This window comes from Hemitrygon akajei, chromosome 4, assembly GCF_048418815.1.
Source record: "Hemitrygon akajei chromosome 4, sHemAka1.3, whole genome shotgun sequence".
NCBI lineage: Eukaryota > Metazoa > Chordata > Chondrichthyes > Myliobatiformes > Dasyatidae > Hemitrygon > Hemitrygon akajei.
The window spans coordinates 1,697,911-1,722,741 of NC_133127.1; the positions used below are offsets into that span (position 1 = coordinate 1,697,911).

Consider the following 24,831-nt stretch of genomic DNA (forward strand, 5'->3'; position numbering starts at 1 on the left):
AATTAATCCTCCCACTGTACTTCACTGGCTTTCTCAAACTATGTTATGTTTAAATTTAGAAAAAATTAAAAGTGGTGTATTCGATACTTCTATTAAATTTGAAAAGATATGGAGACCATTTATTCAATATTTTCATATGATGTAATATGACCCTGTTCCAAGCTTATTGGTTTTATCAGCTTTAATCGTATTTATATTGAGAGGATCGGAGTTGACGACATTGATGTTTTTGTATTCTTGTGATATATTATAAACAGCCCTTTTTTTTCCCGTTTTTTTTAAGTTCTTTTTTCTTTTTTTGTTTCCTTTTTTTTCTTTAGACACTAGATTAGTAGGTTAGTTAACTTTGCATATATATTTTTTTTTCTTTTTTATATTATATATTATGAAATTTCTAGATATACCTGGTTTATATATATACTATATGGTTCATGTTTCGGGAAAACTTATTAATACTGTATTCATTGCTTATGTATTCTTTCACGTGCAATGGGAATTTGTATGTTTGTAATCCCTTTATTAATATATCAATTGTATTTTGTTCATAATATTATTAATACTAATAAAAAGATTGAAAAAGAAAGAAAGAAAGAGAAGCACCCCAGGGAAGCAGAGACAACGTCAATGAGAAACACCCAAGGGAAGAACAGAGACAACGTCAATGAGGAACACCCCAGCGAAGAACAGAGACAACGTCAATGAGAAACACCCCAGCGAAGAACAGAGACAACGTCAATGAGAAACACGCCAGGGAAGCAAAGACAATGTCAATGAGAAACACACCTGGGAAGCAGAGACAACGTCAATGAGAAACACCCCTGGGAAGAACAGAGAAAACGTCAATGAGAAACACCCCAGGGAATCAAAGACAACGTCAATAAGAAACACACCAGGGAAGAACAGAGACAACGTCAATGAGAAACACACCAGGGAAGAACAGAGACAACGTCAATGAGAAACACTGCAGGGAAGCAGAGACAACGTCAATGAGAAACACCACAGGGAAGAACAGAGACAACATCAATGAGAAACACCCCAGGGAAGAACAGAGACAACGTCAATGGGAAACACACCAAGGAAGCAGAGACAAGGTCAATGAGAAACACCCCAGGGAAGCAGAGACAACGTCAATGAGAAACACCCCAGGGAAGAACAGAGACAACGTCAATGAGAAACACCCCAGGGAAGAACAGAGACAACGTCAATGAGAAACACACCAGGGAAGCAGAGACAACGTCAAAGACAAACACCTCAGGGAAGCAGAGACAACGTCAATGAGAATCATCCCAGGGAAGCAGAGACAACGTCAATGAGAAACACCCCAGGGAAGAACAGTGACAACGTCAATAAAAACACCCCAGGGAAGAACAGAGACAACGTCAATGAGAAACACCCCAGGGAAGAACAGAGACAACGTCAATGAGAAACACTCCAGGGAAGAACAGAGACAAGGTCAATGAGAAACACTCCAGGGAAGAACAGAGACAACGTCAATGAGAAACACCCCAGGGAAGAACAGAGACAACATCAATGAGAAACACACCAGGGAAGCAGAGACAACGTCAATCAGAAACACACCAGGGAAGAAGAGACGTCAATGAGAAACACCCCAGGGAAGAACAGAGACAACGTCAATGAGAAACACACCAGGGAAGCAGAGACAACGTCAAAGACAAACACCTCAGGGAAGCAGAGACAACGTCAATGAGAAACACCCCAGGGAAGAAGAGAGACAACGTCAATGAGAAACACCCCAGCGAAGAACAGAGACAATGTCAATGAGAAACACCCCAGCGCAGAACAGAGACAACGTCAATGAGAAACACCCCAGCGAAGAACAGAGACAACGTCAATGAGAAGCACCCCGACTCACTTCATTTATCTCCTTCCGCCTGTCGAATGATTGCTTTTCTCACTTTGATGGCTAGAAGATCTATTTTGTTGAATTGGAAGGAAATTAATCCTCCCACTGTACTTCACTGGCTTTCTCAAACTATGTTATGTTTAAATTTAGAAAAAATTAAAAGTGGTGTATTCGATACTTCTATTAAATTTGAAAAGATATGGAGACCATTTATTCAATATTTTCATATGATGTAATACGACCCTGTTCCAAGCTTATTGGTTTTATCAGCTTTAATCGTATTTATATTGAGAGGATCGGAGTTGACGACATTGATGTTTATGTATTCTTGTGATATATTATAAACAGCCCTTTTTTTTCCCGTTTTTTTTAAGTTCTTTTTTCTTTTTTTGTTTCCTTTTTTTTCTTTAGACACTAGATTAGTAGGTTAGTTAACTTTGCATATATATATTTTTTTCTTTTTTATATTATATATTATGAAATTTCTAGATATACCTGGTTTATATATATACTATATGGTTCATGTTTCGGGAAAACTTATTAATACTATATTCATTGCTTATGTATTCTTTCACGTGCAATGGGAATTTGTATGTTTGTAATCCCTTTATTAATATATCAATTGTATTTTGTTCATAATATTATTAATACTAATAAAAAGATTGAAAAAGAAAGAAAGAAAGAGAAGCACCCCAGGGAAGCAGAGACAACGTCAATGAGAAACACCCAAGGGAAGAACAGAGACAACGTCAATGAGAAACACCCCAGCGAAGAACAGAGACAACGTCAATGAGAAACACCCCAGCGAAGAACAGAGACAACGTCAATGAGAAACACGCCAGGGAAGCAAAGACAATGTCAATGAGAAACACACCTGGGAAGCAGAGACAACGTCAATGAGAAACACCCCAGGGAAGAACAGAGACAACGTCAATGAGAAACACCCCAGGGAATCAAAGACAACGTCACTGAGAAACACCCCAGGGAAGAACAGAGACAACGTCACTGAGAAACACCCCAGGGAAGAACAGAGACAATGTCAATGAGAAACACCCCAGGGAAGAACAGAGACAAAGTCAATGAGAAACACCCCAGGAAAGAACAGAGACAACGTCAATGAGAAACACCCCAGGGAAGCAGAGACAACATCAATGTGAAACACACCAGGGAAGCAGATACAACGTCAATGAGAAACACTCCAGGGAAGAACAGAGACAACGTGATTGAGAAACACCCCAGGGAAGAACAGAGACAACGTCAATGAGAAACACCCCTGGGAAGCAGAGGCAACGTCAGTGAGAAACACCACAGGGAAGAACAGAGACAACGTCATTGAGAAACACTCCAGGGAAGCAGAGACAACGTCAATGAGAAACACCCCAGGGAAGAAAAGAGACAACGTCAATGAGAAACACACCAGGGAAGAACAGAGACAATGTCAATGAGAAACACACCAGGGAAGCAGAGACAACTTCAATGAGAAACATCCCAGGGAAGAACAGAGACAACGTCAATGAGAAACACCCCAGGGAAGAACAGAGACAACGTCAATCAGAAACACCCCAGGGAAGCAGAGACAACGTCAATGAGAAACACCCCTGGGAAGCAGAGACATCGTCAATGAGAAACACTCCAGGGAAGAACAGAGACAACGTCATTGAGAAACACCCCAGGGAAGAACAGAGACAACGTCAATGAGAAACACCCATGGGAAGCAGAGACAATGTCAATGAGAAGCACCACAGGGAAGCAGAGACAACGTCAATGAGAAGCACCACAGGGAAGCAGAGACAACGTCAATGAGAAGCACCACAGGGAAGCAGAGACGTCAATGAGAAACACCCCAGGGAAGAAGAGAGACAACATCAATGAGAAACACTCCAGGGAAGAACAGAGACAACGTCAATGAGAAACACCCCAGGGAAGAACAGAGACGACGTCAATTAGAAACACACCAGGGAAGCAGAGACAATGTCAATGAGAGACACCCCGGGGAAGCAGAGACAACGTCAATGAGAAACACCCCAGGGAAGAACAGAGACAACGTCAATGAGAAACACCCCAGGGAAGCAAAGACAACGTCAATGAGAAGCACCCCAGGGAAGCAGAGACAACGTCAATGAGAAACACTCCAGGGAAGAACAGAGACAACGTCAATGAGAAGCACTCCAGGGAAGAACAGAGACAACGTCAATGAGAAACACACCAGGGAAGCAGAGACAACGTCAAAGACAAACACCTCAGGGAAGCAGAGACAACGTCAATGAGAATCATCCCAGGGAAGCAGAGACAACGTCAATGAGAATCATCCCAGGGAAGCAGAGACAACGTCAATGAGAAACACCCCAGGGAAGAACAGTGACAACGTCAATAAAAACACCCCAGGGAAGAACAGAGACAACGTCAATGAGAAACACTCCAGGGAAGAACAGAGACAAGGTCAATGAGAAACACCCCAGGGAAGAAGAGAGACAACGTCAATGAGAAACACCCCAGCGAAGAACAGAGACAACGTCAATGAGAAACACTCCAGGGAAGAACAGAGACAATGTCAATGAGAAACACTCCTGGGAAGAACAGACCAACAAGCAAGAAAGACAGCAGGGAACCGAACTCAAGTGATAGAGGAAAGGAAGGTTGGCTCACAAATAGAGAAAGTTTGGAGACAGTTTGAAAGGGAGGATAGGCAAGTGATAGAGAAGGGACGCTCTCAGTCCAACGGTTTGAGATGTGTCGATTTCAATGCGAGTAATATCATGAATAAAGCGGATGAGCTTAGAGCCTAGATCAGTACTTGGAGCAATGATGTTGTGGCCATACAGAGACTTGGATGCTGCAGGTGCAGGAATGGTTCCTTCGAGTGTCAGGGTTTAGATGTTTCAGAAAGGACAGGGAGGGAGGCAATAGAGGTGGGGTTGTGGCACTGTTGATCAGAGATAGTGTCATGCTGCAGAAAAGGATAAAGTCATGGAGAGATTGCCTACGGAGTCTCTGTGGGTGGAAGTCAGGAATAAGAATGGGTCATAACTCTACTAGGTGTTTTTTTATAGACCACCCAACAGTAACAGGAACATTGAGCAGTTAGGGAGACAGATTGTGGAAAGGGGAGATTTTAATTTCCCAAATATCGATTGGCATCTCCCTAGAGTGAGGGGTTTAGATGGGGTGCAGTTTGTTAGGTGTGTTCAGGAAGGTTTCTTGACACAATATGTAGATAAGGCTGTACTTGATTTGGCATTGGGAAATGAACCTGGTCAGGTCTCTCAGTGGGAGAGCATTTTGGAGATAGTAATCACAATTCTATCTCCTTTATCATAGCATTGGAGAGGGATAGTAACAGACAAGTTAGGGAAACGTTAAATTGAAGTAAGGGGAAATATGAGGCTATTTGGTAGGAACTTGGAAACAAGAAGGCTGTGAGTGGAACAGCTAAGGATTTCCAGAGTGAAGGCATTTTAATACTCGGGGTAAAGAGAGGCAAGACTGCGCGGGCGCGTGACATCAGCCAGTACAGCGGGAAAAGTTTAAAAAGACCACCACCATATCCAGTAGGCAGCAGAGTGACAGGGCTTTGGTTCAACGGGCTTAGGCAGTAACGAGGCAAGGTAGGTTTACCTGTGTTAATTGTGGAAAGGAAGTATGTGTGTGAGGCCAGTGTTCTGTGCTCAGTGTCAAGATATGGGAAGTCCTGGAGTCTCCCAGCCTCTCAGACGGCCACATCTGCAGCCGGTGCACCGAGCTGCAGCTCCAAAGGGATTGAGTTAGGGAACTGGAGCTGCAGCTCGATGACCTTCACCTGGTCAGGGAGAGTGAGGAGGTGATAGAGAGGAGTTATACACGGGTGATCACACCAGGGGCACAGGAGATAGACAAGAGGGTAACAGTCAAGAGAGGGAAGGGAAACAGTCTGGCCCTGTGGCTCAGAAGGGTAGGGAATGGAAGAGAAAGGCGGTATTGATAGGGGACTCTATAGTTTGGGGTAAGACAGGTGAGTATGTGGACGCAGGAAAGAAACTTAGATGGTAGTTTGCCTCCCAGGTGCCAGGGTCCGGGATGTTTCAGATGCATCCAGGATATCCTGCAGTGGGAGCGAGAACAGCCAGAGGTTGTGGTACGTATTGGTAGCAATGACATAGGTAGGAAAAGGGAAGAGATCCTGAAAAAAGACTACAGAGAATTAAGAAGGAAGTTGAGAAGCAGGATCTCAAAGGTAGTAACCTCGCGATTACTGCCTGTCCCACGCGACAGTGAGTATAGGAGTAGAATGAGGTGGAGGATAAATACATGGCTGAGGTATTGAAGCAGGGGTCAGGGATACAGATTTCTGGATCATTGGGACCTCGTTTGGGGCAGGTGTGACTTGTACAAAAAGGACAGGTTGCACTTGAATCCCAGGGGGACCAATATCCTGGCGGGGAGGTTTTCTAAGGCTACTGGGGAGGGTTTAAACTAGAATTGTTGGGGGGGGTGGAGTGGGAACCAAACTGAAAAGACTGGGGAAGAGGCGGTTGGCTCACAAATAGAGAAAGCTTGGAGACAGTGTGTGAGGGAGGATAGGCAGGTGATAGAGAAGGGACGTGCTCAGACGAACGGTTTGAGATGTGACTATTTTAATGCAAGCAGTATTGTGAACAAAGCGGATGAGCTTAGAGCGTGGATCAGTGCTTGGAGCTATGATGCTGTGGTCATTAGAGACTTGGATGGCTCAGGGACAGGAAGGGTTACTTCAAGTGTCGGGTTTTAGATGTTTCAGAAAGGACAAGGCGGGAGGCAAAAGAGGTGGGGGCGTGACACTATTGATCGGAGATTGTGTCACGGCTGCAGAAAAGGTAGACGTCATGGAAGGATTGTCTACAGAGTCTCTGTGGGTGGAGGCTAGGAACAGGAAGGGGTCAATAACTCTACTGGGTGTTTTTTATAGGCCGCCCAATAGTAACAGGGATATCCAGTAGCAGATAGGGAAACAGATCCTGGAAAGGTGTAGTAATAACAAGAGTTGTCCTGGTGGGAGATTTTAATTTCCCATATATCTATTGGCATCTCCCTAGAGCAAGGGGTTTAGATGGGGTGGAGTGTGTTCAGGAAGGTTTCTTGACATAATATGTAGATAAGCCTACAAGAGGAGAGACTGTACTTGATTTAGTGTTGGAAAATGAACCTGGTCAGGTGTCAGATCTCTCAGTGGGAGAGCATTTTGGAGACAGTGATTCTATCTCCATTAGAGAGAGATAGGAACAGATAAGTTAAAAAAGCATTTAATTGGAGTAAGGGGAATTATGAGGCTATCAGACAGGAACTTGTAAGCCTAAATTGGGAACAGATGTTCTCAGGGAAAGCTACAGAAGAAACTGTGGCAAATGTTCAGGGGATATTTGTGTGGAGCTCTGCACAGTTCCAATGAGACAGGGGTATTATGGTAGGGTACAGGAACTGTGGTATCCAAAGGCTGTAGTAAACCTAGTCAAGAAAAGAAAAGCTTACAAAAGGTTCAGAAAGCTAGGTAATGTTAGAGATCTAGAAGATTATAAGGCTAATAGGAAGGAGTTTAAAAAGGAAATTAGGAGAGCCAGAAGGGGCCATGAGAAAGCCTTGGCGGGCAGGATTAAGGAAAACCCTGAGGCATTCAACAAGTTTGTGAAGAGCAAGAGGATAAGATGTGAAAGAATAGGAACTATCAAGTGTGACAGTAGGGAAGTGTGTATGAAACCAGAGGAAACAGCAGAGGTATTTAAAGTATGAATACTTTATACTTCAAAGTATAAAAAAAAAGAATTTTGATGATTGTAGTGCAGACTTGCAGTGGACTGAAAAGCTTGAGCATGTAGATATTAAGAAAGAGGATGTGCTGGAGCTTTGGGAAAGCATCAAGTTGGATAAGTCACCGGGACCAGAGGAGATGTACCTCAGGCTACTGTGGGAGGCGAGGGAGGAGATTGCTGAGCCTCTGGTGATGATCTTTGCATCATCAATGGGGACAGGAGAGGTTCCAGATGTTTGGAGGGTTGCGAAAGTTGTTCCTTTTTTTCAAGAAAGGGAGTAGAGAAAGCCCAGGAAATTATAGACCAGTGAGTCTTACCTTAGTGGTTGGTAAGTTGATGGAGAAGATCCTGAGAGGCAGGATTTATGAACATTTGGAGAGGTATAATATGATTAGGAGTAGTCAGCATGGCTTTGTCAATGGCAGGTCGTGCTTTAACAGCCTGATTGAATTTTTTGAGGATGTGACTAAACATGTTGATGAGGGTAGAGCAGTAGATGTAGTGTATATGGATTTCAGCAAGGCATTTGATAAGCTACCCCATGCAAGGCTTATTGAGAAAGTACGGAGGCATGGGATCCAAGGGGACATTGCTTTGTGGATCCAGAACTGGCTTGCCCATAGAAGGCAAAGAGTGGTTGTAGGTGGGTCATATTCTGCATGGAGGTCAGTGACCAGTGGTGTGCCTCAGGGATCTGTTCTGGTACCCCTACTCTTTGTGATTTTTATAAATGACCTGGATGAGGAAGTGGAGAGATGGGTTAGTAAGTTTGCTGATGACACAAAGGTTGGAGATGTTGTGGATAGTGTGCTGGGCTGTCAGAGCAGGACATCTATAGGATGCAAAACTGGGCTGAGAAGTGACAGATGGAGTTCAACCCAGATAAGTGTGAAGTGGTTCATTTTGGTAGGTCAAATATGATGGCAAAATATAGTATTAATGGTAAGACTCTTGTTAGTGTGGAAGATCAGAGGGATCTTGGGGTCTGAGTCCTTAGGATGCTCAAAGCAGCTGCGCAGGTTGACTCTGTAATTAAGAAGGCGTACGGTGTACTGGGCTTCATCTGTTGAATTGAATTTAGGAGCCGAGAGGTAATGTTGCAGCAATATAGGACCCTGGTCAGACCCCACTTGGAGTACTGTGCTCAGTTCTGGTCACCTAAGTACAGGAAGGATGTGGAAGCCATAGAAAGGGTGCAGAGGAGGTTTACAAGGATGTTGCCTGGATTGGGGAGCATGCCTTATGAGAATAGGATGAGTGAATTCGGCCTTTTGTCCTTGGAGCGACGGAGGAGAGATGACCTGATAGAGGTGTATAAGATGATGAGAGGCATTGATCCTGTGGATAGTCAGAGGCTTTTTCCCAGGGCTGAAATGGCTGCCACAAGAGGACACAGGTTTAAGGTGCTGCGGAGTAGGTACAGAGGAGATGTCAGTGGTAAGTTTTTTACTCAGAGAGTGGTGAGTGTGTGGAATGGGCTGCCGGCAATGGTGGTGGAGGCGGATATGATTGGGTCTTTTAAGAGACTTTTAGATAGGTACATGGAGCTTAGTAAAATAGAGGGCTATAGGTGAGCCTAGTAATTTCTAAGGTAGGGACATGTTCTGCACAACATTGTGGGCCGAAGGGCCTGTATTGTGCTGTAGGGTTTCTATGGTTTTTCTTCTGTCTATCCTTCCTCACAAACTCCCTACAAGCTGTTTCTACTTGTGCGCAAACGGCCCCATCCTCTGCCTCTTCTCCGGTTCCCACCTTCCGGCAAATCTCGTTTAAACCCTCCCCAGTAGCATTAGCAATCCTTCCAGCCAGGATATTGGTTCTTCTCCAGTTCAGGTGCAACCAGTCCCTTGGGTACTGGTCAATTTTGCAGCTACACAGGACCCTGGTCAGACCCCACTTGGAGTACTGTGCTCAGTTCTGGTTGCCTCTCTACAGGAAGTATGTGGAAACCACAGAAAGGGTGCAGAGATTTACAAGGATGTTGTCTGGATTAGGGAGCATGCTTTAAGAAAACAGGTTGAGTGAACCCAGCCTTTTCTCCTTGGAGAGACGGAGGATGAGAGGTGACCTGATACAGGTGTATAAGATGATGAGAGGCATTGATCGTGTGGAAAGTCGAGGCTCTTTCACAGGGCTGAAATGGCTGCCACAAGAGGTACTTGTTTAAGGTGCTGGGAAGTAGGCACAGAGATGTCAGGGGTAAGTGTTTTTATGCAGAGAGTGGTGAGTGCGTGGAATGGGCTGCCAGTAACTGTGTTGGAGGTGGATACGATAGGGTCTTTTACGAAACTTTTGGATAGGCACATGGAGCTTAGAAAAATAGAGGACTATGGGTACGCCTAGTAATTTCTAAGGTAAGGACATGTTTGGCACAACTTTGTGGGCCGAAGGGCCTGTATTGTGCTGTAGGTTTTCTATGTTTTTATGTTTCATAAATTGGAAACAGATGTTCTCAGGGAAAGGTACCGAAGAAATGTGGCAAATGTTCAGGGGATATTTGTGTGGGGTTCTGAGTAGGTACATTCCAATGAGACATGGAAAGGATGGTAGAGTACAAGATCCGTGGAACACAAAGGCTGTTGTAAATCTAGTGAAGAAGAGAGTATGAAAGGTTCATAAAACTATGTTATGATATGAATCTAGAAGATTATAAGGCTAGCAGCAAGGAGCTTAAGAATGAAATTAGGAGAGCCAGAAGGAGCCATGAGAAGGCCCTGGCGGACAGGATTAAGGAAAACCCCAAGGTATTCTACAAGTATGTGAAGAGCAAGAGAATAAGATGTGAGAGAATAGAACCAATCAAGTGCGAAAGTGGAAAAGGAGCCGGAGGAGATGGCAGAGGTACTTAATGAATACTTTGCTTCAGTATTCACTATGGAAAAGGACCTTGGTGATTGTAGGGATGACTTGCAGTGGACTGAAAAGCTTGAGAATGCAGATATTAAGAAAGAGGATATACTGGAGCTTTTGGAAAGTATCAAGTTGGCTAAGTCACCATGACCAGACAGGATGTATCCCAGGCTACTATGGGAAGCAAGGAGGAGATTGCTGAGCCTCTGGCAATGATCTCTGCATCATGAATGGGGACGGGACAGATTCCAGAGGATTGGAGGGTTGCGGATGTTGTTCCCTCATTCAAGTGAGGGAATAGAGATAGCCCAGGAAATTATAGGCCAGTGAGTCTTACTTCAGTGGTTGGTAAGTTGATGGAAAAGATCCAGAGAAGCAGGATTTATGAACATTTGGAGAGGTATAGTATGATTAGGAATAGTCAGCATGGCTTTGTCAAAGCCAGGTCGTGCCTTACGAGCCTGATTGAATTTTTTGAGGATATGACTAAGGAAATTGATGAAGGTAGAGCCGCAGATGTAGTGTATATGGATTTTAGCAAGGCACTTGACAAGGTACCCCATGCAAGGCTTATTGAGAAAGGAGGCATGGGATCCAAGAGGACATTATTTTGTGGATCCAGAACTGACTTGCCCACCAAAGGCAAAGAGTGGTTGTAGACGGGTCATATTCTGCATGGAAGCCGGTGACCAGTGGTGTGCCTCAGGGATCTGTTCTGGTACCCCTACTCTTTGTGATTTTTATAAGTGACCTGGATGAGGAAGTGGAGGGATCGGTTAGTAAATTTGCTGATGACACAAAGGTTGAGGGTGTTGTGGATAGTGTGGAGGGCTGTCAGAGGTTACAACAGGACATCGATAGGACCTGGGCTGAGAAGTGACAGATGGAGTTCAACCCAGTTAAGTGTGAGGTGGTTCATTTTGGTAGGTCAAATATGATGGCAGAATATTGTATTAATGATAAGACTCTTGGCAGTGTGGAGGATCAGAGGGATCTTGGGGTCAGAGTCCATAGGACACTCAAAGCTGCTGTGCAGGTTGACAGTTTTCTTAAGAAGGCATATGGTTTGTTGGCCTTCATCAACCATGGGATTGAGTTTAAGAGCCGAGAGGTACTGTTGCAGCTATATAGGACCCTGGTCAGACCCCACTTGGAGTACTGTGCACAGTTCTGGTCGCCTCACTACAGAAAGGATGTGGAAACCATAGAAAGGGTGCAGAGTGGAGTTCCAAGGATGTTGCCTGGATTGGGGAGCATGCCTTATGAGAATAGGTTGAGTGAACTTGGTCTTTTCTCCTTGGAGCGACGGAGGATGAGAGGTGACCTGATAGAGGTGTGTAAGATGATGAGAGGCATTGATCGTGCGGACAGTCAGAGGCTTTTCCCCAGGGCTGAAATGGCTAACACAAGAAGACACAGTTTTGAGGTGCTTGCAAGTAGGTAGAGACGAGATGTTAGGGGTAAGTTTTTTTTACACAGTGAGAGGTGAGTGCGTGGAATGGGCTGTCGGTGGCAGCGGTGAAGGCAGAAACGATAGGGTCTTTTAAAAGACTCCTAGATGGCTGCATAGAGCTTAGAAAAACAAAGGGCTATGGGTAAAGCCTAGGTAGTTCTAAGGTAGGGACATGTTTGGCACAGCTTTGGGGCCGAAGGGCCTGTATTGCGCTGTAGGTTTTTTATGTTTCTGTGGAAGTAGATACAACACCAACGGACAACATGCTCAAACTGCTGCAGGAACTCAGCAGTTATGGAGAGGAATAAACAGTCAAAATTTCAGGCCGAAATTTTTATCAGGACCTGAAAAAAAATCACATTCCACGAGCAGCCTGCAAGCTCTTGGGATATGGATGAAAACCCATACAGTGTAAAGGAGAAACATGCACACTTCACACAGAAAGTTCAGGCTGTGACCCTTTCTCAGCACTAGAAAGGAATGGTCAGAAACCAGAAAGAGCAATGGGATAACACAGCCAGCAGAAGCCAATTGGGCAGGGAGTGTGTTTCAGACTCAGTGAGAATGAGGAGAAGCCTCGGCATCCCTGCCAGCCTGCCCTCTCAGTCTGAACTGTTACAATCCAGCTCTAACAGTCATGGCATGGTACTCAGGAGGCTGACATACTGGGATACAAGTCCACAGCTCCCCAAGTGTGTCAATCAGGATGGAAGAGGACTGAACATGCAGGCACGGTTTCACCCAAAACATTGACAAATCCATCCCAAGCTACTGCTCAAGCTGATGAGTCAGATCAATACAGGCTCTTCGGTCTCAACAGACCTACTCCCAAATCAATCTAAACAACACAGCCCAGAGAACTCTATTTTTCTATCAACAATCTGAGAGGCTCTTGAATGTCTCTACTGTATCGGTCGGTCTTTGCCCCCACCCTCGACAGGGTAAAAAAAATCTACCTCTGACAGTCCCCTTGCACTTTCCTGCAATCACCTTAAAATTATGCCCCCTTGTACTAGCCATTTCCATCCTGGGGAAAAGTCTCCGGCAGTCCACTCAATCTTTGCCTCTTTTGATCTTCTACACCTCTATGACATCATCTCTCATCCTACTTCACTCCAAAGAGAAAAGTGCAAGGTCACTCAGCCTATCCTCATTGCCCGCACTCTGATAATAAATTTTACTTTGAACTTTCATTGCTACCACCAGAGGGTAGGTTCAGGATCCTGAGTGCACACACTCATCCCCTCCACTATCACCTTTCTGAATGGACAATGAACCTATATACACAGCCTCAGAATTTATTATGCTCTCTTTTTGCAGTTTGGTTGCTACTGTAGGAACAATGTGGTAGAACCGAGTAAAGAATAGATTCTTCAGGATGCTGCAGTTACAGGCTGTGTTTATTCTAATAAACAGAAGAAAGTTGATCATGCAGAGGTACTGAGGACATTCAACGAGTTGCCAGACAAGGTGGTAGAGGCGGGTACATTTATAATATTAAAAAGGCACTGCATCTGAAATATTCAAGGAAAACATGAGGGAGATCTTTGCCAGAGGGTGTTGAGAGCTTGGACATGGGTTCGATTTCAACATTTCAGACAACTTTGGAGGGATATGATCTGGGTGTAGTACTTGAACACAGTACACAGTACAGGCTTTCCAGTCTACAGATTAACCAATCCCCTCACAACCCAATATTTACTTTCAGAAGCAGAAGGACTTTGGCAGATCAGGCCAGAATAGACAGGATGGGCCAAAAGGCCTGTTTCTGCACTACAGTAATGATGTCCAGAATCTGCAAAATGAGTGTGTAACTCAGCATGGTGGCACAAGTGCCTGTTTCTGTGATGCTGAAAAAGGCCCTGTGGCCCATCATCTTCATGCTGACAGTTTTGTGGCTGCGAACCAGGCCATTCGGCCCAGCATCTCCATACCAACACTGTTTGTGTCTGCAAACCAGGCCCTTCGGCCCATCATTGCACTGTACTTTTAATTATAAACATATTTCCCATAAAACCGTGCTCGTCTCCAATGTCACAGTGCTTCAGTTGCCAGTTCGGATGCTTCCTGAAGGCATAGTCTCAGGCACTGCATTTTGGATCTCAAACATTCTCCATATTAACAATCCTCCAAACATTCAAATCTCCCAACTGAACCCCTGCACCATGACTCTGGCACCACCAAGGTGGAAAAGTTATTTTCTCCGCCCCTCCCTCAGGTACGCCACTTCTGTGGTGTTACTACATCCTTCCAAGAGAGGGGAAACCACAATTGTACATAACTCTATCAGGGTGGCTAACCCAGCAACAAGGAAATTGCACCATAACCTCCATGAGTGCAAACGTTCATGTGGTTTCCTCTCCACCCAGTCCTTCACTGAAAAACACCAGGGCACAGTACTGGAAGGGACAGGTCTGCCACTGCACAACACCAGGGTATGGTACCGGTGGGGTGTAGTCTGCCACAGTCTAACACCAGGGTGCAAGACCAGTGAGGACAGGTCTGTCACTGTACAACACTGGGGTACTTTATCAGTGGGGATGGGTCTATCACAGTATAACACCAGGGTACAGGACCAGTGAGGACAGTCTGTCACTGTACAACACTGAGCGGGGTTGGGTCTGTCACTGTGTAACTCCAGTGTACAGTACCAGTAGGGACGGGTCTGTCACTGTACAACACCGGGGTACAGTTCTGGTGGGACAGTTCTGTCCGTTATAACACCGGGGTACAGAACCGTTGGGGACGGGTCTGTCTCTGTATAACACTGGGATACGGTACCGGTGGGGACGGGTCTGTCACTGTATAACACCGGGGTACGGTACCGGTGGGTTCAGGTCTGTCACTGTACAACACCGGGGTACAGTACCGGTGGGGACGGGTCTGTCACTGTATAACACCGGGGTATGGTACCGGTGGGGACAGGTCTGTCACTGTACAACACCGGGGTACGGTACTGGTGGGACAGTTCTGTCCGTTATAACACCGGGGTACAGAACTGTTGGGGATGGGTCTGTCTCTGTACAACACCGGGATACGGTACCGGTGGGGACGGGTCTGTCACTGTACAACACCGGGGTACGGTACCGGTGGGGACGGGTCTGTCACTGTACAACACCAGGGTACGGTACCGGTGGGGACGGGTCTGTCACTGTACAACACTGGGGTACGGCACCGGTGGGGACGGGTCTGTCACTGTACAACACTGGGGTACGGTACCGGTGGGGACAGGTCTGTCACTGTACAACACCGGGGTACGGTACTGGTGGGACAGTTCTGTCCGTTATAACACCGGGGTACAGAACTGTTGGGGATGGGTCTGTCTCTGTACAACACCGGGGTACGGTACCGGTGGGGACGGGTCTGTCACTGTACAACACCAGGGTACGGTACCGGTGGGGACGGGTCTGTCACTGTACAACACCGGGGTACGGTACCGGTGGGGACGGGTCTGTCACTGTATAACACTGTCCAGTACTCCCGCCCCACTGTCCATGACTTCTGCTTGCTCCCCTCTCTCTACCCAGTTGTGCCCATGCTCTGGGATTGCTGTCCCTCTCCCTCCGGCAGTCAGTACAAAGTCTGCACTGGCACAGCCATCAGTTCTGCTGATTCACTCTCAGCTGCCTCGGGCCTGATGTCTGTTCACTGCCCTCCAACAATCTCCAGAGTGATGTTCACACATGCCTTGCTGACAGCCTGCCTACAGCATCCGCTCACTCTGCTGGACTGTAGTCAGACAATAGCCAGCACCGCCATTCAATGTGATCATGGCTGATCATCCACAATCAGTACCCTGTTCCTGCCTTCTCCCCATATCCCTTGACTCTGCTATCCTTAAGAGCTCTCAGCCGGCACTCTCCGTGAACAGACCCCTCAGCCCGCACTCTCCCTGAACAGACCCCTCAGCCCGTACTCTCTCTGAACAGACCCCTCAGCCCGCACTCTCTCTGAACAGACCCCTCAGCCCGCACTCTCTCTGAACAGACCCCTCAGCCCGCACTCTCTCTGAACAGACCCCTCAGCCCTTACTCTCCGTGAACAGACCCCTCAGCCCGCACTCTCCGTGAACAGACCCCTCAGCTCGTACTCTCTCTGAACAGACCCCTCAGCCCGCACTCTCTCTGAACAGACCCCTCAGCCCGTACTCTCCCTGAACAGACCCCTCAGCCCAGACTCTCCGTGAACAGACCCTTCAGCCCGCACTCTCCATGCTGAACGGACTCCTCACGTTGAATGAACTGAGTAAGTATTTTGCTGCAGTCTTCATATTGAAGACACTAGTATTATGCCAGAAGTTCCAGTCCTGTCAGAGGGCAGAAGTAAATGAAGTCACTATTACTAGGGAGAATGGTCTCGGTAAACTGAAGGGTTTGAAGATAAGATGAGTCACGTGGCCCAGATAGTTTACCTACACGGTTATGAAAGAGGTGGCTGATGTTGATTGTAAAGGCATTAGTAATGACCTTTCAAGAATCAATAGAATCTGGAATGTTCCGGGGGACTGGAAAATTATAAATGTAACTCCACTCTCCAAGAAGGGAGAGAGGGAGAAGAAAGGAATCTGCAGCCTAGTTTGTAGGACCTCAGTGGTTGGGAAAATGTTGCAGCCAGTTGTTAAGGATGTGGTTTCAGGACACTTGGAGGCACATGATCAAATAAGCCATATTCAGCATGGTTTTCTTAAGGGAAAATCTTGCCTGACAAATCTGTTGTAATTATTTGAAGAACTAAGTATATAGGCATGCACTTTGGTAGAAGAACTGAAAGTGTAAACATTTTTCTAAATAGAAAGAAAATTCAAAAATCTTTGGTGCAAGTGAACTAACTTGGGAGACCTTGGGTGGATTTCCTAAGGGTTAATTTGTACATTGAGTCTCTGGTGAAGAAGGCAAATATGATTTTGCATTCATTTCAAGAGGACTAGAATATAAAAGCAAGGATATAATTTTGAGACTTTGTAAAGCACTGGTGAGGCCTCACTTGGAGTACTGCGAGCAGTTTTGGGCCCCTCATCTAAGAAAGAAAGTGCTGACACTGGAGAGGATTCAAAGGAAGCTGAACGAAACATTTCCAGGATTGAAAGGCTCATCACCTGAGAAGTACTTGATGACTCTGGGCCTATACTTATTGGCCTTCAGAAGAATGAGGGGAGGATCTCATTGAGACCTATTAAGTGTTGAAAGGCCTCAATAGAGTGGATATGGAGAGGATTGCTCCTGTAGTGAGCAAGTCTAGGTCCAGTGGACACAGCCTCAGAAAAGTGGGGCATTCATTTAGAATGGAGATGAGGAAAAATTTCTTCAGCCAGAGAGTGGAGTATCTGTAGAATCTGTTGCCACAGTGGCTGTGAAGGCCAAGTTACTGGGTATAATTAGGGCAGATGTTGATGACGACATGAAGGTATATGGGGAGAAGGCAGGAGATTGGGACTAAGAAGGGAAAATTGGATCAGCCATGATGAAATGGCAGAGCACAGTTGATGGGCCTAATTCTGCTCCTATATCTTATGGTGATATGCTTTCTTTACCACCCTGTCAGCCATTTTTATGGAGCCACATACCTGGACCCATGATGCCTCTATTCAGGATCCTGACATTAACTGTGTACTCTTCTTTTATGTTTAACTTCCTGAAGTGCAGCACATCACACTTGCCTGGACTAAACTCCATCTGTCACTTCTGCACCCATACCTGCAACTGATCTACAAATACCCTGCTGTATCCTTTGGTAGTCTTTGTCCAATCCTCAACGCCACCAATATTGCCAATTTACTCACCTACCTCACCTAATTTTCATCACAGACAGCAGAGATCCCAGTACAGATCTGTGTGGAACACCACCAGTCAGAGATCTCCAGCCAGAATAATATCACAAACAGCACAGACCCCAGTACAGATCCGTGCAGAACACTATCAGTCACAGTTTTGACCAGTAGCCAATCCGGACATCGAGAGGTGACTTCAATCAGGGTAAAATGTAGCAGCGGGTCAGTACAGCACAAAAGAGCTTTGACCAGCGACTAGTCAGTGTTTGGGATTGATTAGCAAGAACAAATTATAGAAAGGCAGGGGCAAGTACAGCGGCCATCGTCTGAGCAGACAGAGTCTTCAGGCTTTAGCTCTTCAAGGCTTCAGTCAGGGAAAGAAAAGCTCAAGTTTTTTTTCCTTCTCTTTATATCTACTCAGCTAGGACAGTGGAGATAATGGACAGAATAGTTGAATGCTCCTCCTGCAGGATGTGGGAAGGCAGAGAGGCCTCCCGTCCCTCACAACTACAACTGCGACTCGTGCATCCAGTTGTAGATTCTAACAAACTGTATGAAGGAGTTGGAGCTGGAACCGGATAAACTCCGGAACACTCGATAGGACATAGAGAGGTGTAGGTCACAGGAAACTGGGTGACTGTCAGGAAGGGGAAAGGAGTTAAGGAGCCAGTGCAGAGTACCCCTCAACAACAAGTGCATTGCTTTGGATATTGTCAGGGGGAGGTGACCTAACAGAGGAAAGTCACAGTGGTTGAGTCTCTCGCACAGATAGGGGATTCATTAGTTAGGGGAACGTACAGGAGGTTCTGTGGGCAAGAACAAGATTCCCGGATGGTATATTGCCTGCCAGGAGCCAGGGTCTGGTATATCTTTGATCGAGTCCTTAGCATTCTTAAGTGATCAGCCAAAAATCGTGGTCCATGTAGGTAACAGTGACATGGGTAGGACAGGTGACAAGGTTCTGCATAGGGAGTTCAGGGAGTTAGATGGTAAGTTAAAGGGCAGGACCAACACACACAAAATGATGGAGGGACTCAGGAGGCCAGGCAGCATCTAGGAAGAGTACAGTCGGCAGGACAGGAGGAAAAAAGCTGAGCAGTAGATTTAAAAGGTGAGGGGGGGGGGGGAAGAGAAAAACCAGGTGATCGGTGAAACCTGGAGGAGGGGATGAAGTAAAGAGCTGGGAAGTTGATTGGTGAAAGAGACAGGAGACCATGGAAAAAAGAAAAGGGAGAGGAATGCCAGAGGGAGGTGATGGGCAGGCAGTGAGAGGGGGGGAAAGGGATAGGAAATCATGAAGCAGAGAGTTGGGGGGGCGGGGGGAGAAGTTCAGGAAATCGATGTACATGCCATCACATCAGGGGCTACCCAACAGGAATACAAGGTGGGTTGAGAGGGTGAACAGCTGTAAGTTCCATATAACCATATAACAATTACAGCAAGGAAACAGGCCATCTCGGCCCTTCTAGTCCGTGCCGAATGCTTACTCTCACCCAGTCCCACCTACCTGCACTCAGCCCATAACCCTCCATTCTTTTCCTGACCATATACCTATCCAATTTTACTTTAAATGACAATACCGAACCTGCCTCTACCACTTCTACTGGAAGCTCATTCCACACAGCTACCACTCTCTCAGTAAAGAAGTTCCCCCTCGTGTTACCCTTAAACTTTTGCCCCCTAACTCTCAAAACATGTCCTCTTGTTTGAATCTCCCCTACTCTCAATGGAAAAAGCCTATCCACGTCAACTCGATCTATCCCCCTCATAATTTTAAATACCTCTATCAAGTCCCCCCCTCAACCTTCGACGCTCCTAAGAATAAAGACCTAACTTGTTCAACCTCTCCCTGTAACTTAGGTGCAAAAACCCAGGTAACATTCTAGTAAATCTCCCCAGTACTCTATTTTGTTGATATCTTTCCTATAATTCGGTGACCAGAACTGTACACAATACTCCAGATTCGGCCTTACCAATGCCTTGTATAATTTTAACATTACATTGCAACTCCTATACTCAATGCTCTGATTACATACACATCACTGAGGACCTCACATGGACTGTACCTACCAGCTGTGTGGTGAAAAAAGCACAACAGCGTCTCTTTCACCTCAGACGGTTGAAGAAGTTTGGCATGAGTCCCAAAATCCTAAGGGCTTTCTACAGGGACACAATTGAGAGCATCCTGACTGGCTGTATCACTGCCTGGTCTGGGAACTGTAATTCCTTCAATCGCAGAACTCTGCAGACAGTGGTGCAGACAGCCCAAAGCATCTGTAGGTGTCAATTTCCCATATTCAGGACATCTACAGAGACAAGTGCGTAAAAAGGCCCGAAGGATCATTGGCGATCCAAGTCACACCAACCACAAACTGCTACCATCTGAGAAACGGTACCGCAGCATAAAAACCAGGTCCAACAGGCTCTGGGACAGCTTCTTCCACCAGGCCATAAGACTAATTAATTCACACCGATACAATTGTACTTCTATGCTAAATTGATTGTCCTGATGTACACACTAGTTATTACTAATTACTATAAACTGCACATTTAGATGCAGACGTAATGTAAAGATTATTACTCACGTATGTGAAGGATGTAAGAAATAAAGTCAATTTAATTCAATTCACATTGGTGTTTAAATCAGAGTGGCAGGGGGATGGGGACCAGTGTGAAGAACAGTTAGTGGAGAGGTTGTGGAGGCAGACGTTGGTAAGACCTCAGACAAAGTCGGGAATCAAAAGGTTGAACATGGTGCAACTAGTGCACTAAGCTGCATATATGTTAAGGCAAGACGTATTGTAGGAAAGGTGGATGATAACACTGAAGCTGGTTGACAAACACCGGCAATGTGTAGTGAAGAAAGGCTGTTGATAGAACAAAACTGCAGTCAACAGGACAAGTTGCAAAGTAAAAAGCGGACAAAATCAAAAGGGGAATACAGGAATATGACTGAAGATGTCATATTTGAATGCTTGCAGTGTACAGAATAATGCAGATGAACTTGCAGCACAGTTGCAGATTGGCAGGTATGATACTGTAGGCATCACTGAATCACGGCTGAAAGAAGATTATAGCTGGGAGCTTAATGTCCAAGGGTACACATTGTATCAAAAAGACAGGCAGGAAGGCAGAAGGGGTGATGTTGTTCCGCTGGTGAAAAAAATCAAATCAAATCACTAGAAAGAGGTGACATAGGGTTAGAAGGTCCTGCATCATTGCGGATAGAGTTAAGGAACTGCAAGAGTAAAAAGACCTTGATGGGAGTTGTATCTCCACCCTTAAACTGCAATAAGGATGTGGCTGACAAATTACAATGGGAGATAAAAATGCATGCTAAAAGGGCAATGTTACAATAAATAGTCATGGAGGATTTCATAATGCAGGTAGATTGGGAAAATCAGATTGGTGCTGGATTCCAGGAGAGGGAATTTCTAGAGTGCCTACGAGATGGCTTTTTAGAGCAGCTCATGGTTGAGCCCACTGAGGAATCAGCTATTCTGGACTGGGTATTGTTCAATTAACCAGAATTGATTAGAGAGCTTAAGGTAAAAGAACCCTTAGGAGTAAGTGATCATTATCACTTTGTAAAGTAAGGTTATCCACTTTGGGAGTAAGAACAGGAAGGCAGATTATTATCTAAACGGTGTAAAGTTAGGTAAGGGAGAAATACAAAGAGATCTAGGAGTCCTTGTTCATCAGTCACTGAAGGTGAATGAGCAAGTGCAGCAGGCAGTGAAGAAGGCTAATGGAATGTTGGCCTTTATTACTAAGGGAATTGAGTACAAGAGCAAGGAAATCCTCTTGCATTTGTACAGGCCCCTGGTGAAACTACACCTGGAGTATTGTGTACAGTTTTGCTCTCCAGGATTAAGGAAGGACATCCTGGCTGTAGAGGAAGTGCAGCGTAGATTCACAAGGTTAATTCCTGGGATGTCAGGACTGTCTTACGCAGAGAGGTTAGAGAGACTGGGCTTGTACACGCTGGAATTAAGAAGATTGAGAGGGGATCTGATTGCAACTTATAAGATTATTAAGGGATTGGACAAAATAGAGGCAGGAAATATGTTCCAGATGCTGGGAGAGTCCAGTACCAGAGGGCATGGTTTAAGAATAAGGGGTAGGTCATTTAGGACAGAGTTAAGGAAAAACTTCTTCTCCCAGAGAGTTGTGGGGGTCTGGAATGCACTGCCTTGGAAGGCAGTGGAGGCCAATTCTCTGGATGCTTTCAAGAACGAGCTAGATAGGTATCTTATGGATAGGGGAATCAAGGGATATGGAGACAAGGCAGGAACTGGGTATTGATAGGAGATGATCAGCCATGATCTCAAAATGGCGGTGCAGGCTCGAAGGGCCGAATGGTCTACTTCTGCACCTAGTGTCTATTGTCTATATGATGGAATTCACCATATCCTTTGATGCCCTGACTGATCAGGAAACTATCAACTTCTTCGTTAAATATACCCACAGACTTGGCCTCCACCATGACAGAGCATTCCACAGATTCAATACTCTCTGGCGGAAGAAATTTCTCCTTACCTCTGTTCCAAAAGGTCATCTCTTAATTCTGAAGCTGTGCCTTCTAGTTCTGGATACCCCCACCATAGGAAACATCCTCTCCACATCCACCCTATTTAGTCCTTTCAACATTCAATAGGTTTCAATGAGATCCCCCCTGCATTATTCTAAATTCCAGTGAGTACAGGCCCAAAGCTGCCAAATGCTCCTCGTATGTTAACCCCTTCATTCCCAGAATTATCCTTGTAAACCTCCTCTGAACTCTCTCCACTGACAACACATCCTTTCTGAGATATTGGGCCCAAACTGATGACAATACTCCAAAGTGTGGCATGACTGGTGTCTTATAAAGGCTCAGCATTATCTCCTTGCTTTTATATTCTATTCCCCCTGAAATAAATGCTAACATTGCATTTGCCCTCTTTACCACAGATTCGACCTGTAAATTAACCTTCTGGGAGTTTTGTATGAGAATTCCTAAGTCTCTCTGCGCCTCTGATGTTTGAACCTTCCCCCCACACACTACTGCTCTTTTTACCAAAATGCATTATCATACACTCCCACTTACTTCCATTTGCCATTTTTTTGCCGATTCGTCCAATTTGTCTAAGACGTGCTGCAATCGCGTTGCTTCCTCAGCACTACTTACTACTCCACGTATCTTCGTATCTTCTGCAAATTTTGCCACAAAACCATCAATTCCATTATACAAATCACTGACAATGTGAAAACGTATTGACCGCTGAGGGACACCACTAGTCACTGGCAGTCAACCAAAGACCCTTTATTCCCACTCACTGCCTCCTGCCTGTCAGCCATTCCTCTATCCATGCCAGTATCTTTCCTGTAATGTCACAAGATTTTATCTTATTTAGCAGCCTCATGCGTGGGACCTTATCAAATGCCTCATTTGATATGCTGAAACTGGACAGGGTTCAAAGGAGGTTCACAAAAATGATTCTAGGATTGAATGGTTTGTCATACGAAGAGTGTTTGATGGCACTGAGCTTGTTTTCAGAAGAATGAGGATTGACCTCATTGAAAACTATCTAATGGTGAAAAACCCTTCACAGAGTGGATGTGAAGAGGATGTTTCCTTTGGTGGGACCAGACTACACAGTGTCAGAATAGATGTGCATGTTTTTAGAACAGAGGTGTGTAGGAATTACTTCAGCCAGAGAGTGGTGAATATGTGGAATTCTGTGCCACAGGCAGACATGGAGGCCAAGTCTTTCTGCATATTGAAGGAAAACTTGACAGATTGGTCAAGACATGAAGAGTTAGGGGGAGAAGGCAGGAGATTGGGGTTGAGAGGAAAATTGGATCAGCCAAGATGAAGTGGCAGAGCAGACTCGATGGGCCAAATAGCCTAATTCTGCTTCCATTTCTTACGGCTTTATGGTCTAAGTGCGTCAACAGGCACACAGTGGTGCTCCCTCCGCTCCCTCCCCCACAGGGACGATCCCTCAGTACCGCCCTCCCCCACTCACTGCCCCTCCAACAAGGAGACTCTCTCAGTACCGCCGCACACCCCCAGTTTCATACCCGCTGCTGCCGTTTGCTGACGCCCCGAGAAATTGGGCCTGGGGCCGCCACCGGGCTCAGGGCCGGTCTCATGCCGCAGGTGCTCAGCCCAACTGCCGGTATCCGCTGTCTACTATTCCGGCCCACTCCCGGCGCCCGTGTCAGCTATGCTGTACCCGGCAACCAAGTGCGGTACTCGGCCCCGCTGCGGCTGCCGCCGCCGCCGCCCTTGTCCAGTGTCCGGACTCGGACTCGGCCCCGCTGCCGCTGCCCGTGTCCAGTGTCCGGTGTCCGGACTCGGCCCCGCTGCCGCTGCCGCTGCCGGTCTCCACACTCCAGCAGCTGATGAAGCAGCAGATGCTGCGTCAGTGCGGCCGCTGGGTCCTAGCGCTCACCAGAACACACGAAAAAAACGGGATCACAGAGTCTGCGTCGCACAACTGTCCATTCAGAGTGAGAACAACGAGCTGCGCACACCCCACACAATCACTCACACCCCACACAATCAATCTCCCCACACTCGCACACTGCACAGTCACACCACACTTGCACACTGCACAATCACACCACACTCGCAGACCGCACAATCACACCACACTCGCACACTGCACAATCACACTACACTCGCACACCGCACAATCAATCACACACTCACACCCCACACAATCAATCACCCCACACTCGCACACTGCACAGTCACACCACACTCGCAGACCGCACAATCACACCACACTCGCACACTGCACAATCACACCACACTCGCACACCGCACAATCAATCACACACTCACACCCCACACAATCAATCACCCCACACTCGCACACTGCACAGTCACACCACACTCGCAGACCGCACAATCACACCACACTCGCACACTGCACAATCACACCACACTCGCACACCGCACAATCAATCACACACCACACAATCAATCACCCCACACTCGCACACTGCAGTCACACCACACTCGCACACTGCACAATCACACCACACTCGCACACCGCACAATCACACCACACTCGCACACCGCACAATCAATCACACACCACACAATCAATCACCCCACACTCGCACACTGTCACACCACACTCGCAGA

At 46.2% G+C, this 24,831-nt stretch overlaps 1 protein-coding gene across 11 annotated transcripts in view; it reads right to left on the reverse strand.

Annotated features, from left to right (window-relative positions):
* The window catches only part of LOC140726062 (dynactin subunit 1-like), a 225,943-nt gene that overhangs the window by 173,197 nt on the left and 27,915 nt on the right, over positions 1–24,831 (reverse strand). For 6 of the 11 annotated variants that reach the window (XM_073041980.1, XM_073041981.1, XM_073041978.1 and 3 more), the window contains exon 1: positions 23,757–24,105. The exons of 3 other annotated variants lie outside the window; for them this stretch is intronic. In XM_073041980.1, the coding sequence (XP_072898081.1) occupies positions 23,757–23,828 (72 nt within the window). In that variant the 5' untranslated portion in view covers positions 23,829–24,105. Of the gene's footprint in view, positions 1–23,756; positions 24,107–24,831 lie in introns of those variants that run through there. 2 more of the 11 variants (XM_073041988.1, XM_073041982.1) reach the window with 2 other exon arrangements.